This window comes from Podarcis vaucheri (assembly GCF_965113315.1).
Source record: "Podarcis vaucheri genome assembly, chromosome: 7".
Classification (NCBI taxonomy): Eukaryota; Metazoa; Chordata; class Lepidosauria; order Squamata; family Lacertidae; genus Podarcis; species Podarcis vaucheri.
The window spans coordinates 19,110,047-19,126,767 of NC_138765.1; the positions used below are offsets into that span (position 1 = coordinate 19,110,047).

Genomic DNA, 16,721 nt, shown 5'->3' on the forward strand with positions numbered 1-16,721 from the left:
CTGTCCAAATCCCTCCACCTCTTTCCCTGGCTCCAATCTTTGCAGCAGATGCCCCCAAATGCTGGTGACACCATTGAATGACCTGCGCTGTGCTAGGCAGTGGAAGGAAATCACTTGGAAGACATAAATAAATAAATCCATAATAAAAATGATGCTGGTCGGGTCCCCTGCTGCGTGGCTGCTGACTAAGCTTTGACCCTCAGATCTCTCCCAGATGCTGATGCCTATCAATCACAACCTGGACTCCAGTTATGATGGAATATGGGCAGGGTGGGCGTAGTGACTGGGTATCTCAGACAGGAGCAATGCCTCAGTGCTCTAAGGCCAGGGCTGAGCTTCAGGCCTTGTTTTCAGTGCCCGGAGCTTAGGATGTGCAAAATGTCACAGGGCTGGTTGATTTCCAGTTTCCCATGGAAGGGGAGCAGCTGCAACCTGGAGTCAGCAGAGGGCTGCCCACTCTAGCTACAGCACCGGAGGGGTATAAAATTGTCTTTGTCTTGGGAAGTCAAGAAAATAGAAGCCTCCCAAAAGGGAAAGGTCCATAGCTTTGTAGCAGAGCAGGCAAGTGGGAGCCGCAACCAAATGTTGCAGCATGGAGTGCTCCTTTCTGGGTTCCCCCCAGTTTTCTAGCCCCACCTTTTTTCAAGGCCTTCCGAATCAGAGGATGTGGCTTTCTGAGCCTTGACGTACACCTCCCCCTCTATCTGGATGCTTCTAGATGAGCTGCTTATTGAACATGCATCCTGGTCATTTTATCCAGGGAGATTAAACGACGTTAGCTATTCAATGGGCATTTGGCCTGATTTGTTTGCAGGGGTGCAACATTCCCAGTCGCCTTCCCACTGAATTTTCCCATGCCTTTCCCTGTTGCAAAAAATGTCTGATCTTCTGGAGAAGCACTTATGCTGTGCAAGAGCTCCCAACTAGCCTATAACTGTGCAACTTGAATTTGCTGGTATGTGGTTGAACCCCACCCCAAAATAGCGGCAGCCTGGAAGCTCACTCCCTCTCTTTTTAGTCTCTCTGTGGGTTTTCACCTTAATTATTCATCCCTTTGAGCAGCAGTGCAGGGAGATAATTTTACACTCTGGGCCATAGTTCCTGGGCTACTTTAGATTGGGATGTGCATTGACTTCAGTTACTTCGGCATGTGAGAAGCTAAGCCTTGCTCTGTTTTTTTTTAGTGTGCGTTTGTGTGTTCTCCTGCTCCTTCTGTTGACTTCTGCCCCAAATTCTTGCCCTGATGACAGCACCGCCTCCTGATGGCAGCAGTCATCATATCAAGTGATGAATTGCCGTGGGCGAGCCAGACTTTAGAAATGACAAATGGTGCCGTTTATCTCTACTACTGCTGCCCAACCTTTGCATGTTTTGAAATCCTGGGCTTGCTTTCAAATCGCAAGCTCGTGATGACAAACAATCTGGGTCTGGCCATCCCGAGGGACCATTGTGCTTCAACAACAACACCTCCAGCCCCCTCAAATAAGAGTCAAGCCAGGCATCTGACTCATGACATTCCTAGCTCTGCAGCATCAGAACCTGTTAATGACCAGGTTGCACATCATGACATTCAGGATCTACAGACTTGTCTCTTGGACCCTTTCTCCAGCTATTGTCAGCCCAGTCTCTAAGCCTCCTGACCTTAGATCACTGGGAGAGGGAGAGAGAGTCAGTGGATTTTTGACAGGGAAAGAAAACGGAGGCACATTTGATGAGGCATCCCCGCTGATGAGCCCTCGGGCAATCTAGGCTATGTATGCACATGCACCTTCCACCCCAATTCAGAAGAGAAGAGAGGCTTGTACCATGAGTCAGATTGTTTCACAAATGTTCTCTTAACAGCCCTGATAGGAGGTGGCACTCCAATGTCCTTGGTGGTTGCCATATACTCAGTCAGTGGTTGCCTCGCACAGGTGGAATCTCAGAAGTCAGATCCAGGTGAAGGTGGCTAGGAAATCCAGCAGTCACTCTGTCTAAATGGAACCTCAATGTTCAGAGGCAGAGTATGCATTCAAAGACAAGTTGCTGGGAATTGCAGGTGGACAGAGCACTGCTGCGCTCTGTTTTCTGCCTCTCTTCCTTTTGTTTCAGAGAAGCACAATGTTTGGAGAAAGGGGATCTTATGAGTCATGACCAAATGGACTTCTTCTTCTGACACTTGTCTTCATATTTACGTGTTTGTGTGTTTGGGGCCGGAGCAGGGGAAGGCATCGTCAAGGTTGTTGTTACTTTAAGCAGAAGCGTCATTGACAGTGCGGGTAAGCGATGCAATGCTTGCATCTGCTGTCAGGTAAAGAAGAAATCACACCGTGCACTTCAACACACTTAAGTGCTGTTCAGTCAATGATACCTCAAAGAGAACTACAGCAATGCTAATGAGTCATTAATACCCCAAGGAGATGTAAATGAATGGGAAAGGAGATTTACAGTTAGTTTACACAAAAAGCAGATCATGTGGCAATGCTATTCCTAGCCTGTCCCACTTCAAACTGCAGGTGAGGGGCTTGCATGGTGTGTGTGTGTGTGTGTGTGTGTGTGTGTGTGTGTGTGTGCAATACAACCATTGCAGTGCTGAAGGGGAAAAGAGAGAGCCAAGAAAGATTCCTTTAACTAAAAAAGGTTTCTTGACCTGCCTGTGGGTGCTAAACTGTAGGCCAGGCATAGGCAAACTCCGGCCCTCCAGATGTTTGGGACTACAATTCCCATCATCCCTAGCTAACAGGACCAGTGGTCAGGGATGGTGGAAGTTGTAGTCCCAAACATCTGGAGGGCTGGAGTTTGCCTATGTCTGCTATAGGCAATGGTTTGAGTGAATCAGTAGGGTTACATGCTCTGTTCCTCGTCAGTGCTGACTCCAGGGTGGGACCGTGCGATTACCATGTGAATATCCCTAGAAAGTAAACAAGCTGCAGTGTTGCTTTCTACTATTTTACCCCAAAATAGAGTGGCTAGCTCAGAGGGCGGATGGGGGAGACATTTAATTGCTTTTGCATTTAAAGGTGAACTTGCCTAATTGTCACTTTCTGAAGCTGAAACAAAGCCATCTCTTGAAATTTGCACAGCACTCTGAATTTTGCAGTCCAGCTACCCAGACAAGCAGTGTGTACATAAATGCATGGACTAGAGTAAAGTATGTTTAGTGCGGTGAAAATAAATACAAGAACACATTCTGTTGTGGGAAATCACTTCACAAAAATGTGTGTATTAGTAGAAATGTGTGCTAAAACGCTGGTGAATTTTCATGGGAACTTAAAAATAAATAAATCACAAACTGATGTGGAAATGTGGAGAGCCAAATTTAAGATTTGGGGGAAAAAAACAAGAAACCGAGAGAATTGGAAACTGATGTAGTCAGCCATTCCTAGTTCACAGCAGCTCAATATATTGACAGCCGAGTGATAATCTAATCATAAATCATTTTGTGAACATCATCCTCTGTTGATCCAGGGCTGTGTCACTTCTAGGTTATACAGAACACTTCTTCAGGCAGAATTCTTACAGGATGATATTAAGAATGGGAAAGCTCAGAAAGCTTGCCTGTTTCTACATCGACAAGAGGTTTCGGCCTTATAACAACTTTAAAAACCCTACTCCTAAAAGAGGTGTTGCTTGTTTTGCCATCCCTGGATCTCTCTGCATGGCAATCCCTCGGCCGCACTCTAACAGCAACTTCTCTCTGTGTCTTTCACTGTGCAGGACTGCTGGTTCGGGGTGCTGATTTTAACCAGCCAGCTGACAATTACACAGTTTGTCAAGGGGACAATGCAACGCTAAGGTGAGTTTCTCCCTCTGACCGAGGAGTGCGTATTTGTCTGTGTGTGCGTATATACAGTGGTACCTCGGGTTAAGTACTTAATTCGTTCCGGAGGTCCGTACTTAACCTGAAACTGTTCTTAACCTGAAGCACCACTTTAGCTAATGGGGCCTCCTGCTGCTGCCACGCTGCCGGAGCACAAATTCTGTTCTCATCCTGAAGCAAAGTTCTTAACCTGAAGCACTATTTCTGGGTTAGTGGAGTCTGTAACCTGAAGTGTATGTAACCTGAAGCGTATGTAACCTGAAGCGTATGTAACCCGAGGTACCACTGTGGGTGGGTGGGTGGGTGGATGGGTGGGTGGGTGGCTGAGAGAGTGATGAGCCCTCCCCATTAATTTATTACCATGGACCAGACCAAAGCCTTCCACAACCTAGTGGTCTTCAGAGTTTTGGACTTCAACTCCCATCCAACCTAACCAGTAGAGTCCTGCTAGCTGATGCTCATGGGATTTATAGTCCAAAACTTCTTCAGGTTGAGGGAGTAGTTTCTCAAGCTGTATGGACTCATATCTTCCTCCTGTTCTAAACTAACTAGAACTTCCATGTCAGCCCCCACTCAACCCCACAACTCTGTCTTTGGGAATAGGGAGCCTGTGGATTTCAAGACGTTGTTGTGCTACAGCTCCCATCCTTTTTGAACACTGGTCACACTAGCTTGGGCTGATAGGAACATAGGGAGTCAGACCCATTGGCCCATCTAGCTTCACGTTCCCTACACTGCAGTGCCCACTGCTGCTGGTAGGGCAGAAGGCAAGGAGGCCAACAGCAAGTGGCGCCAGAGCGAATAGCAGGCAGAGCCAACTAATTCCACTTTTGTCCCCATCCTCCTCCCTGCTGGAGGAGGCAACACAGAGTCTAAGAAGGAAGAAGAAGAAGAAAAACAGAGCCATTCCACAGACTGTAAGAAGGCAGACAAGTGAGGGCTAGCTGGGGGCAGACTGAGATCAGTGGGGCAGTGCCCCAGTTGCCCTCATGGTTTGGTCTCCACTGCTATGCTGACTGGCTCTCCAGGTTTCCAGGTGGGGGACATTCTCAGCAATACCTGGAGATGCCAGAGAATGAAGCTGGGACCCTCTGCAGGTGCTCTCCCAACTGAGCTGTGGCCTTTCCTCCCAGCCCAGGGGATTCGGAGCCCTGTGGGTTAAACCACAAAGCCTAGGACTTGCCGATCAGAAGGTCGGCGGTTCGAATCCTCACAACGGGGTGAGTTCCCGTTGCTCAGTCCCTGCTCCTGCCAACCTAGCAGTTCAAAAGCACCTCAAAGTGGAAGTAGATAAATAGGTACCGCTCCGGTGGGAAGGTAAGCAGCATTTCCGTGGCCACATGACCCAGAAGCTGTACACCGGCTCCCTCAGCCAATAAAGCGAGATGAGCGCTGCAACCCCAGAGTCGGTAACGACTGGACCTAATGGTCAGGGGTCCCTTTACCTTAAGATTTGTGGGGCAGCTACCTGCTGCCCACATGTTGGCTTTCTTTATTCAATTGCCCTGAGGTAAAAGGAGAAATGGGGATTAGCAAATGTAAGCACCTAGCGGGCCACCGTACACAGGTCTTGTTCTGGGCCTGCTGGGCCCAGGGACCACTAACCACCACAGACCTCCAATGTAAGGGAAGAGTGGCTCCTTCCAAGCAGAGCAAAACAGAAGGACACTCTCTGGTGATGCAGCCATCTTTCATCTACAGCCTTTGCTCCAACAGAGAGCGGGACCTTTCCCTGACCCTGCTCTCCCGTTCCCCCTTCCGTTGATGTCTGAACCCAGAGCAGGTTTCGTCCCGCAGTTCAATCATTTAGCTCTCCCTGCCTATTAAAGTTTCATCGCAACATCTTGACAGCATTTAAATAAAATATGCCCTCTCCCCCTCCCCCCACCTCACGGCACAACGCACAATTACCTTCTCATAACGCGTTAATAGCAGCTGGCGGTGACTTTCGGGATGGCTAATAACTCTGTCAAATGCGGCATAAATTCACCAGGCCTTGGTGCGAATACTTCTGCATTGTTTCGAAGCAAGAGGACATAGGGAAGCTGCCTTGTACTGGGTCAGTGCGAGAGACAGCCAAAAGCAGTGTTGCCTGTAACTGGCTGGCAGCAGCCCTCCAGAGTTCTCCCAGCCCTAACATTGGTGACTGAACTTGGGACCTGCACACAGAACAGGTGCTCTGCCACTGAGTCACAACCCTTCCCAGTAGGCCCCCATAGGAGACCCTTCCTTCCCTGTATTCTGAGGGAATTCCATTACCCCCACATCAGGATCATACCCCTCAACTGTCCTGTTTAAATCGGAACATCCCATTTTGGGGGGGCCGTGCTGTTGCGGGGCAGCACGGCACCCAAAAATGTGCGGGAGACCACACCTTGCATCTTTCAACCATATCAATAGTGCAGAATTATGTGAAATTCTGCGTTCCAAAATTAAGTGCAGTTATATAAAAACATGTGCAGGGATGTTTGGTGCCAGGGTTTTAACTGCCCTTGCTTTTACAGCAACCTAGCACGCAGAAAGGAAGCTGGAGAAGCTTCTCCCACCCCACATCGCAAAGAGATGCATTGAGATCCCCTTTCTCCCTCTCTGAGTTTTAAAACTGCATTCTCCACTCTGCACATGCTCAGGGGGGAGAGTGATGGTTGGTCGTGTAAGTGAGATGCTATGGGCTGCAGCCAGATTGATTAGAACTCATGCTGTCCTAGAGCACAAGAGCTGTAGTAGAGGAGGGAAGATACTCTGCACATGCTCAAGGACAGCCATTAGCGCATCTCACAGGTTGTTTGGAACACATGCCCACCTGACTTTCAGCAAGAGAACAACTGCAGCTCTCAGCGACCGCTGGCTGCCAGAGATTATCCTCTTTTTATGGGGGTAGCAGCCACAAGCCCAGGTTTCACGTGGCTGCATTATAGGGTTCCATCTGGCCCTATGATGACCTCTCGTTCCCAGCACAAAGGACCTTTGCTTGTTTCTTGCTCGTTGCTCTTTCTCTTCTTTGGTGTTCCATGCACTAATGGGTCTCAGTGGAGCAGACTCAGTGCCAGTTCCAAATGTGGCCGTCATTTCTTGTGCTTTCCGGATGGTTTTTGTATTATGATCTGACCAATTAGCCCTCGAAACATAGGGAGCTGCCTTATCTTGCATCAGACCACTGGCCCCATCTAGCACAGCATTGTCCAGCACGGACCAGCAGCAGCTCTGCAAGGTATCAGGCAGGGTTCTTTCCAAGCCCTACCTGGAGCTGCCAGGGATTGAACCTGAAACCTTCCGCTTGCAACGCACATGCTCTACTACTGAGCTACAGCCCTTCCCAAGTACTTTAGCACCTCATGTTTCAGGTTGAACATTTAGGTTTGGGCAGGGTGTTCATCAGTATGTGGATGATACCCAGCTCTACCTCTCTTTCAAATCGGAACCAGTGAAGGCGGTGAAGGTCCTGTGTGAGCATCTGGATGCAGTTGGAGGATGGATGGCGGCTAACAGATTGAGGTTGAATCCTGACAAGACAGAAGTACTGTTTTGGGGGGACAGGGGGCAGACGGGTGTGGGGGACTCCCCGGTCCTGAATGGGGTAACTGTGCCCCTGAAGGACCAGGTGCACAGCCTGGGAGTCATTTTGGGCTCACAGCTGTCCATGGAGGCACAGGTCAAATCTGTGTCCAGGGCAGCTGTCTACCAACTCCATCTGGTATGCAGGCTGAGACCCTACCTGTCCATGGACTGTCTTGCCAGAGTGGTGCAGGCTCTAGTTATCTCCCGCTTGGACTACTGCAGTGCGCTCTACGTGGGGCTACCTTTGAAGGTGACCCGGAAACTACAACTAATCCAGAATGCAGCAGCTAGACTGGTGACTGGGAGTGGCTGCTGAGACCACATAACACCGGTCCTGAAAGACCTACATTGGCTCCCACTACGTTTCCGAGCACAATTCAAAGTGTTGGCACTGAGCTTTAAAGCTCTAAATGGCCTCAGCCCAGTATGCCTGAAGGAGCGTCTCCACCCCCATCGTTCTGCCCAGACACTGAGATCCAGCGCCGAGGACCTTCTGGCGGTTCCCTCACTGTGAGAAGCAAAGTGACAAGGAACCAGGCAGAGGGCCTTCTCGGTAGTGGCACCCGCCCTGTGGAACGCCCTCTCATCAGATATCAAGGAAATAAACAACTACCTGACTTTTAGAAGACATCTGAAGGCAGCCCTGTTTAGCGAAGTTTTTAATGTTTGTTGTTTTATCGTATTTTTAATATTCTGTTGGAAACCCAGCCAGATGGGACGAGTATAAATAATGAATTATTATTATTATTATTATTATTATTATTATTATTATTATTATGGTGTAACAATGCCATACCCACAGGCACAATAGGATCTCACTGGTATGGATAGGCTTACACTTCTCATTGCCACTTCTTCCTGCAGGCATCTCATCACCAACCACTGGCTCAGGCAAGATATTCACAACTTTCAATCCCAGAGTGGCTAATGTGGTCCTCTAAGCATTGTTGGGACTCCAGCTCTCGCCAGACCCAGCACCAGGATATCCCATCAAAAGCCATTCTGCTGAAGCTCCCCCTCCCCCCCACCTGGAAATGCCCATACTGGACATGGCAGGAGCAGTTCCATGCCTTTAAAACCATTTAGACGAGGAGCAAGGGTTCCATTTTAAAATCACAAGAGAGATGCACACTAGGAGAGCAGAACCCTCCCCCCCTTTATGCTTATTTCCCCAAAATTGAGCTCAATCAGAGCTGAGCGCTAATATACCTTAAGGCAATTGACCTTGACAGGGAGAAAAGGGGAACATGATAGAAGTGTATGAAATTATGCCTGGTGTAAAATAGGGATGGATGTGCCTGTTAATTTTGGTTTCTTGTTTTCCCCATGTTGAGATCAGTTTCTCACATTTCTGCAGCCATTTGTGAGTTGTTGGTTTAACAAAGGAAGCCTCGTGAAAAATTGTCAATGTTTTAGTGCAATTTTCTACTAATATACACATGTTTGTATGAAGTTTTGATGAATAATCACATTTGGCAGAAACCTTGCCCTATATAACAGGTGTGTGTGTGTGTGTGTGTGTGTGTGTGTGTGTGTACTAACAGACATTTTTCTGCATATTTTCACCAATACATGCTCTCTCTTGTTGACACATTAGATGGAGAACCACACTGGCTATGAATGACTGGCTTGCATGCTAGTTCAAAAAGTGAGAGCTTGGTAGTTTCTCATTCCAATGCAAAGAAAATCAAATTTCTCCCCCATCACTAATGTAAAGCAAGTGGATGGCAATAAGTCTGTATGTGTGTGTGGGTGTGTGAGGGTCACCAATCTAGATGGCTTTAAAAGAGGAGTAGACAAACATATTCTCCAACTGCCCTGAAAATGCCGTGACTGTCACAAAAACCCTTGAGCCATCACAGCTTCTTACTTGGTCACGCCAAGTCCTGAATTCCCAAGGGACCTTCCCTTGAGTGCAGTATTTCAATGTGTTACTGGAAATACAGATTCATGCGCCCCACTAACACATTTCTTAGATCTAGGCCTCGCGCTCCATTTCCCCAACTCAATATGGCGTCACTTCCTGTTTTTTAAAAAATGAAAACGAGATATGGGTCACTTGAATGCCCCTACAAAAATCTTTCACCATTTCCCTGCTTCTTGGTCAATCAGTCTCCCATAAAGAAAGCGGTGGGTTGGGGAGCGAAGAGGGTGGGGCTTGTCCACAAAGCCGCTGCATCTGTGTCCCTGCTCCGGTCTCTGAGGAGGAGGAGGTGTAGCGGCGGGCTGTGGAAGGATGGCAAACTCCTGTGACCCCCCTGGCACTAAGGTGGTGGAACTGCGGGAGAAAGTGGCTGTGCTGGAGGTGGAGATGGGCACAGGACAGAGCCATATGGAGCATGAGGAGAAGAAGGTGTGCCTCAAAGCCCAGGACAGCACCCCCATTTTCATCTGAGGAATGCTGGAGGGTAGGGACAGCACGATGGCTACTCTCTGGCTCCACAGCTGGAGGTAGCAATTCTTCTGCCGGACACTGAGGCCCAGTGCTGAGGGCCTTCTGGCGATTCCCTCACTGCGAGAAGCCAAGTTACAGGGAACCAGGCAGAGGGCCTTCTCGGTAGTGGCACCCACTCTGTGGAACGCCCTCCCACCAGATGTCAAAGAGAACAACAACTACCAGACTTTTAGAAGACATCTGAAGGCAGCCCTCTTTAGGGTAGCTTTTAGTGTTTGATGCATTACTGTATTTTAATATTTTGTTGGAAGCTGCCCAGAGTAGCTGGGGAAGCCCAACCAGATGGGTGGGGTATAAATAATAATTATTATTATTATTATTATTATTATTATTATGAATACTGGTTGCTGGAAGCAACAGGAGGACAGAGTCCTCCCTTGCTCAAATCCTGCTTGCTGGTTTCCCACGGGCATCTGGCCGGTCAATATGAGAACAGGATGCTAGCCTAGGCAGGCCCCGTGGCCTGATCCTGCCATGTTCATCTTTTGTTCTTCTCCTGCTCTTTTTAAAATATAAATTGCTTTGTTCACTCAATAGACATCAAAGCAACCAGGATGCTCTTTGAGGGAACGTGGGTCTACAACATGGGGCGGGAGAGCAGGAAGAGCCCCCCTTCCCCATGTACCCTCTTTGCATCCAGCCCCCTCCGCACACGCCCAGCTGGAAGTTGTGAGTCAGCATGCGGAGATCGTCTCTCTGCCATTCCCCCCCTTCCTCCTCCCCCCACCCGCCAGCCCCCCACTCCAAACAGCCTGCAGTGTGCCGGGTTCCCACCAGCCTGAATCAGCAGAGGCTTTGACCTACTTCCCAAGACCTCTCCCTCCTGCTCTGTCTCTCTGCAGAATAGAAGGGGGAGGAGGTGGAAAGGAGCCCTCCCTCCTTCGCTCGCTGGCTGACTTGCTTGGCAGGAATACTAAGCGAGCTGCAGTACAGAGCCTACGTCTTTTGTTAGCTCCCAGGGGCAGGTCACCCCCACCCAGTACCCTGTCTCCATGGAGGAATTTTGGCAAAGCTGGAGCAGAGATCCACCTAGTCCAGCGCTCTCTCTTTCCCACAACGGCCATGGAAATGATGCCTTTCTATGCTGCCTCCTTTCCTTGGATGCTGAGATATACTGCAGCTCTGCATGGAGGTTTTAATATCCTGGCTCGTGGCTGCTGGTATGCCTATCGTCTACCACCACCTTTTAAAAAGACGGTGGTTTCAAAAGGGCAACAAGCTCACAGAGGATAACAGCCTTCAGTGGCAACTAGGCATGGAGCCTATGCAATATATTCCCTGCTGCATTAGAAGCAGAAGGCAACCCTGAGTACTGTGTGCTGGAGAGAGCATTTGAGCTCATGTCCTGCTGTTAGGGTGCTGGTTTGCCACTGTGGGATTAGGGTGTTGGATCAGGTGGAGCTTTGGTCTGATCCAGCAAGGCTCTTTTTGTGGTTTTAATCCTCTCTCCCCTAGCTGCCATCACAACACTTATTGTGTCAGGGACTGGACTGAGAAGGAATGGTGGGGGTGCCAGTATAGATTCAGAACAGTGGTTTGCAGAAGGGCACAGTTCAGAGGCTGCAGAGGGGAGAAGCTGGGGAATATTGGAAGAGGAACAGCAGGAAGAAGAAGCACCGGGGAGAGCCAACTGACAGACTCGGTGTCTTTTGAAAGCATTCCTGAACCACCCACCCCACCCAGGACCCGGCATGCATTGAGTGTACTAGAACAAAGATCTCAGAGGCAGAAAGCTCAGATTAGCCGACACAGGCGTGATGTAGAATAGGAGAGGTGGGGGGGGGGGACTTTACTCGGAGCAATACCATTATTTGGAGAAGACTGCATTCCTTCATGTCTCCCTGTGAATATTAATAAATGATACAGTAGGAACTTTTATTGTTTTTCTGTTTCTTGGCTGCTACCGTGAGAGGTATCGGATCCCCCAAAGCCTGACATATTGCAGCAGTGAGTTCCACCCATTAATCCCACCTTCTGAAAAGAAGGAACCGCTTCCTTTTTGCCAGTCCCAGAGCTAATGCCCATTGGACTTATTGGGTGATCCCAATTTCTGTTACAATAGCTTTCTGCCATTGTGTATATTTTTTACGTGGGTGGTGCTGTGGTCTAAACCAGGAGGTCGGCGGTTCTAATCCCCGCGATGGGGAGAGCTCCTGTTTCTTGGTCCCTGCTCCTGCCAACCTAGCAGTTCAAAAGCACGTCAAAGTGCAAGTAGATAAATAGGTACCGCTCCGCGGGAAGGTGAACAGCATTTCCGTGTGCTGCTCTGGTTCACCAGAAGCAGCTTAGTCATGCTGGCCACATGACCCGGAAGCTGTACGCCGGCTCCCTCAGCCATCATAGCGAGATGAGCGCCACAACCCCCGAGTCAGTCATGATTGGACTTAATAGTCAGGGGTCCCTTTACCTTTTTACCTCCGAATGGCTGGCAGGGGGAAAGGGTTAAGCAGGCCCCACCCACCAACCAACCAACCAACCAACCAACCAATATTTTGCTTTCCTTAAAGCTTTTTTTTTAAAAAAATAAGGAAAAATAACCAGGTATATTGTAGATTTGGCCCTTTCTGTCCCAGGATTCTGACTTTCTCCTGGACACTTTCATCAGGCATTGTGTGGCAAGATGCCACTAGCAGATATCTCAGCTCTGGGTCCGTGGCAGAATGTGAGGGGCAGGGCAGGGCAGGGTGTGTGGAGGAATAGCATCTATATAAAATATCAGGGTCAGCTGCAAATTCAAGGGGGAAACACAAAGCCCTTCCCCTCCCCACACCAGCTTTTCCCCAGTTATCTTTGGAAGACTTGTCCAATCTGTGCCTGACAGCTGTCAGGGACCAAGAAACGGGATTACTTAGCGCCCACTCGCCTTGAAGGCGAGAGAAAAAGCACTCCGATAATTAAATCTTGAGGCCGGGAGCCACAGGGCAAGGGGGGTGAGGAGAAAGAGGGGAAGGGAAAGAGAGAGGGGGGGAGAAATGAAGTGGCAGGAAGAGTAGCGAGATGCCAAGGGGGTGGGCGGGCAGATGCCAGGGCCTCAGAGAGGGTGGCTGCACCGAGAACACCCCAAGCCCATTTGCAAGGCAAGGGTTGCTTTTGAACGTGCCCGCGCAGGATTTAAATTCAGCAGCAGAGTTCACAAAGTCTGGGATATTTTAATGTCCCCCCCCCTCTCCTCCCTCTCCCCAACACTCATTTTTTCTGTAAATCCACAGTTTGGAAGGTGTTCAAGTTTTTAGGGCTTGATAAAAAGAGAGAGTGTGTGAGAGAGAGAGCTGTAATAACATGGGCTTTTGGACTTCAAAGGGCTTGGGAGAGAGGGAAAGAGAGAGGGAGAGAACGAGAGAGCGCCAAAGGCCTTGGCAATCTGTGAGGAAAACTCATGAGTACTTTCATTCTCTCCTCCCTCCCCACCACACTTCTCCCTCACATGTTACAATGCTGCGTAATAAATTCTGCTTGGTTGTGTGCTACAGAGGTGGAAAAGGGCCCAGCTTTCCCTCAGATTACAAACCGAGCAATATACAGAGCAGGGTATTGCTCAGGTGCTGAGGTCCCTGTTCTCTCAAGGCCCCAAGATGGCGGCTGTTGCCTGGACTGGGGTCATGGAGGCAACCTAGGCCTTGAGGTTATGGGTGCTCCCTTGACAGGGCCTGAGTGCATAAATGCCAATGTAAGCAGGCCCCGCTTGTGCTGTATATCTGTCCCTCTTTGAGGCAGTTATATTGTGTGAATGCTGGGATTGGAAGGAAGTGGGATTCGATTAAGTTTGCACTTTCTTAAACGGTACATGAACCGAAGCACAGCACAACCTTTGAAACTTGTGCTTCTCCGAATTTTCAAGCCAAGTTCCCTAGCCAAGTACAGTGGTACCTCAGGCTACATACACTTCAGGTTACGTACGCTTCAGGTTACAGACTCCGCTAACCCAGAAATAGTACCTCGGGTTAAGAACTTTGCTTCAGGATGAGAACAGAAGTCTCGCGGCAGCACAGCAGCAGCGGGAGGCCCCATTAGCTAAAGTGGTGCTTCAGGTTAAGAACAGTTTCAGGTTAAGAACGGACCTCCGGAACAAATTGAGTACTTAACCTGAGGTACCACTGTAATACATGTCTGAAAATACATGTGTATCAGGGTAGAGCATGCCTGAAAATGCATACATTAGTGGGAAGCATCACGCAGAAATGCATGACTGGTGATAAGCTGTTTTTAATAGTGTATTTTACATTGCTGTAACCCACTCTGGGACCATTTTGTTGAAGGGGTGCATGATAATAAATATAACAGCAACAGCTTTGCGAAAACGTGCAAATTGCCTACAAATGCGCAACACTGGGACAAATTCACACTAAAACATTGATGAATTTTCATGAGAACTTTTTTGTTTGTTTTTTAAATAAATAGGAAACTGATGTGGGGTTGTAGAGAATCAGAGACTTAAAAAAATAAATAAAACACTGAGAGGAAAGTGAATGGAGAAACTCTCTTGTGCCTGCCTTTACCTTACTGACCTCCCTGACCCTAACCATCCAGAATATTCAAAGATTTGGAACAGACGGAATAAAGTATTTCTTCACACGGCACATAGTTAGACTTTGGAATTTACTCCGGCGAAAACTAGGGGTGGCCACCAATTTGAAAAGTTTTAAAAGAGGATTGGAGATGTTCATGGGGGGTTAGAATATCAGTGGATATCAGAAGTTCATGGGGGGGGGAGGAGGCATAAGGATAGCAGTGGGGTTCCCATAGACTTCCGGTTGGCCGCTATGAGAACAGGATGCTGACGAGATGCATCTTTGACCTGGTTCAGATGTTCTTACGTCCACTGCTGCATCCCTCAGAATCTGATATAGGAGCCAGCCCTGCCCTGCCCCTACTTCTGCTGTTGCCCCGTGTTCATTCCATCGTTCTGCTGCTCACCTTTGCTGCTTAATTCCTCTCCCTTCTCTGCAGCTGCTACATAGACCAGCAGGTGACGCGCGTGGCGTGGTTGAACCGCTCCAACATCCTGTACGCCGGCAATGACAAGTGGTCCATCGACTCACGGGTGCAGCTGCTGACTAACAGCCCCTCGGAGTTCAGCATCATGATCACCCATGTGGACGTCTACGACGAAGGGCTCTACACCTGCTCCTTCCAGACACAGGACAAGCCTCACACCTCGCAGGTGTACCTCATTGTGCAAGGTATTGCTATTATTATTACTATTTTTACTATTATAATTTCATACCCACCCTCCACCAGCAGCAGCCCCAGGGTGGGTTAAAACAAATCAGAATTCAAAATCCTTTGCTGACGGCACCAGGTGTTTCTCCAGCAGCATTTCTCCAAATTGCCCAACTAGCAAAGGTGCAAAAGTCCTGCCAGCCTTTGCATCTGACTATGTAGGTCTAACTCCCCAGACCTCTACCCTCCATCTCAGAGGAGAGCTGCACTTTGGCTCTAGACAACTTGGAATCTCTCTCCAGCTGTCAAAACCAAACAGAGACTCCTCTCCTCTGCTCCTCTGCTGGTTCCCAGCCGCCTGCGGGATTTCTGCAGCATTGGCAAAAGCCACAACTGCAATACTAGCCTACCCCATAATTACACCCAGCCCCCCACCCCTTTTCCCACGGTTGCTGGAGCTGGGAAGCCAGTACAATAGGAGCTGATTGGACCCCGGTCCGGAACGAGGCGCCTGGGCGTCAGGAAACAGCTGTTCTCAGCTCCTCCATCATTCGCCGTCGCCTACGTCACCCCAACCTATCAGGGCAGACAATGGGGATCATTAGGCCCAGTCAGGAAAAAAGCAATTTCTTTTTCGGGGGCTCTTCCGTTGGGGCAGAGAAAGCAGCTATTGGGAATTAACCCCGAAAGCACTAGCCTGAGGATTTGATGAGGAGGCACTCAAAATGCAGCTGTTTCTGGGGTGGGACAGCTATTTATAACAAAAAAAGGCAAACAAACTGCCTGACATCATGACAGGAAGACTAGTATGTATTGCAAGGACCCCTGGAGAAGGGGAGGGGGTTGCAATGCTCCTTTGCTGACCCCTTGCCCAGAGTGACATTGCATTTTCTCCTGCGGAATCCCCATCTGCTGTGCCCTGGCCACTAAATGTTAGTGATGTTGGGTGGGGAAAGAATATGTGTCCCTCACTGCAGTCCCAAGTGCAGGGCTTCACATTGGTGTTAATGGCAATAATGGAATAAATTAAAGGGAGACAGCTGGGGGCATCATCAAGTCAGATGTGAAGGCTAAAAAATCAAACCTTCAGTTCCCTGCATGCTGGCCGGTGTCCAATGGGACTGGTAGGGTGGAAGGCAGGGAGCTCAACAGTAGATGGCGCCAGAGCCTGCTAATTCCAGTTATGTCCCCATCCTTCTCCCTCCTGAGTTCTACAAGGGCCACACTGAGACTAAGGAGCAGCAGGAGGAAGCTGACAGCCAGGGCCACCCCTGGGACCGAGTGGAGGTAGTAAGGCAAGCAGGTGCGGGCTGGCTAAGAGCAGACTGGGGTTGGCTGGGCAGTGTCCCACCATCCCAACGGACTAGCCTTCACTGTCTCTCTGTCTTCGTAGGTCCACCCTAGATACTTACCCTTGCTCACTCCAGGGAGCATGACAGATCATTGAATGTAATCAGTGTCAGCTCTAGGTTTTATGGGTGCCTCTATGCAAGTTGACTTCCGGGAATGAGTCTTTCAACAGTGTTCCTGCTGCCCATTTACTTGCCCTCTCCCTCCAGACCCTGTCTGCAGGAGAAAGAGGGCAAGACAAGCCAAGGGTATCCACAACTCCTCATTGCACTTGCCAAAACTCATGGGAGTTGGAGAGGGCAAGTGAACAAACAGTCTCAGCAAAGAAGGAAGGGGAGGAGCAGGGGCAAGGATTATTAGAAACAGCAGAAGCAGATTCAGGACAGCACGACTGGTTCC

At 49.2% G+C, this 16,721-nt stretch overlaps 1 protein-coding gene across 2 annotated transcripts in view; it reads left to right on the forward strand.

Moving 5' to 3' along the window:
• IGLON5 (IgLON family member 5) overlaps positions 1–16,721 on the forward strand; it is a 136,105-nt gene that overhangs the window by 101,170 nt on the left and 18,214 nt on the right. For both annotated transcript variants that reach the window (XM_082231843.1, XM_082231844.1), the window contains exons 2-3: positions 3,697–3,775; positions 14,760–14,992. In XM_082231843.1, the coding sequence (XP_082087969.1) occupies positions 3,697–3,775; positions 14,760–14,992 (312 nt within the window). The remainder of the gene's footprint in view (positions 1–3,696; positions 3,776–14,759; positions 14,993–16,721) is intronic.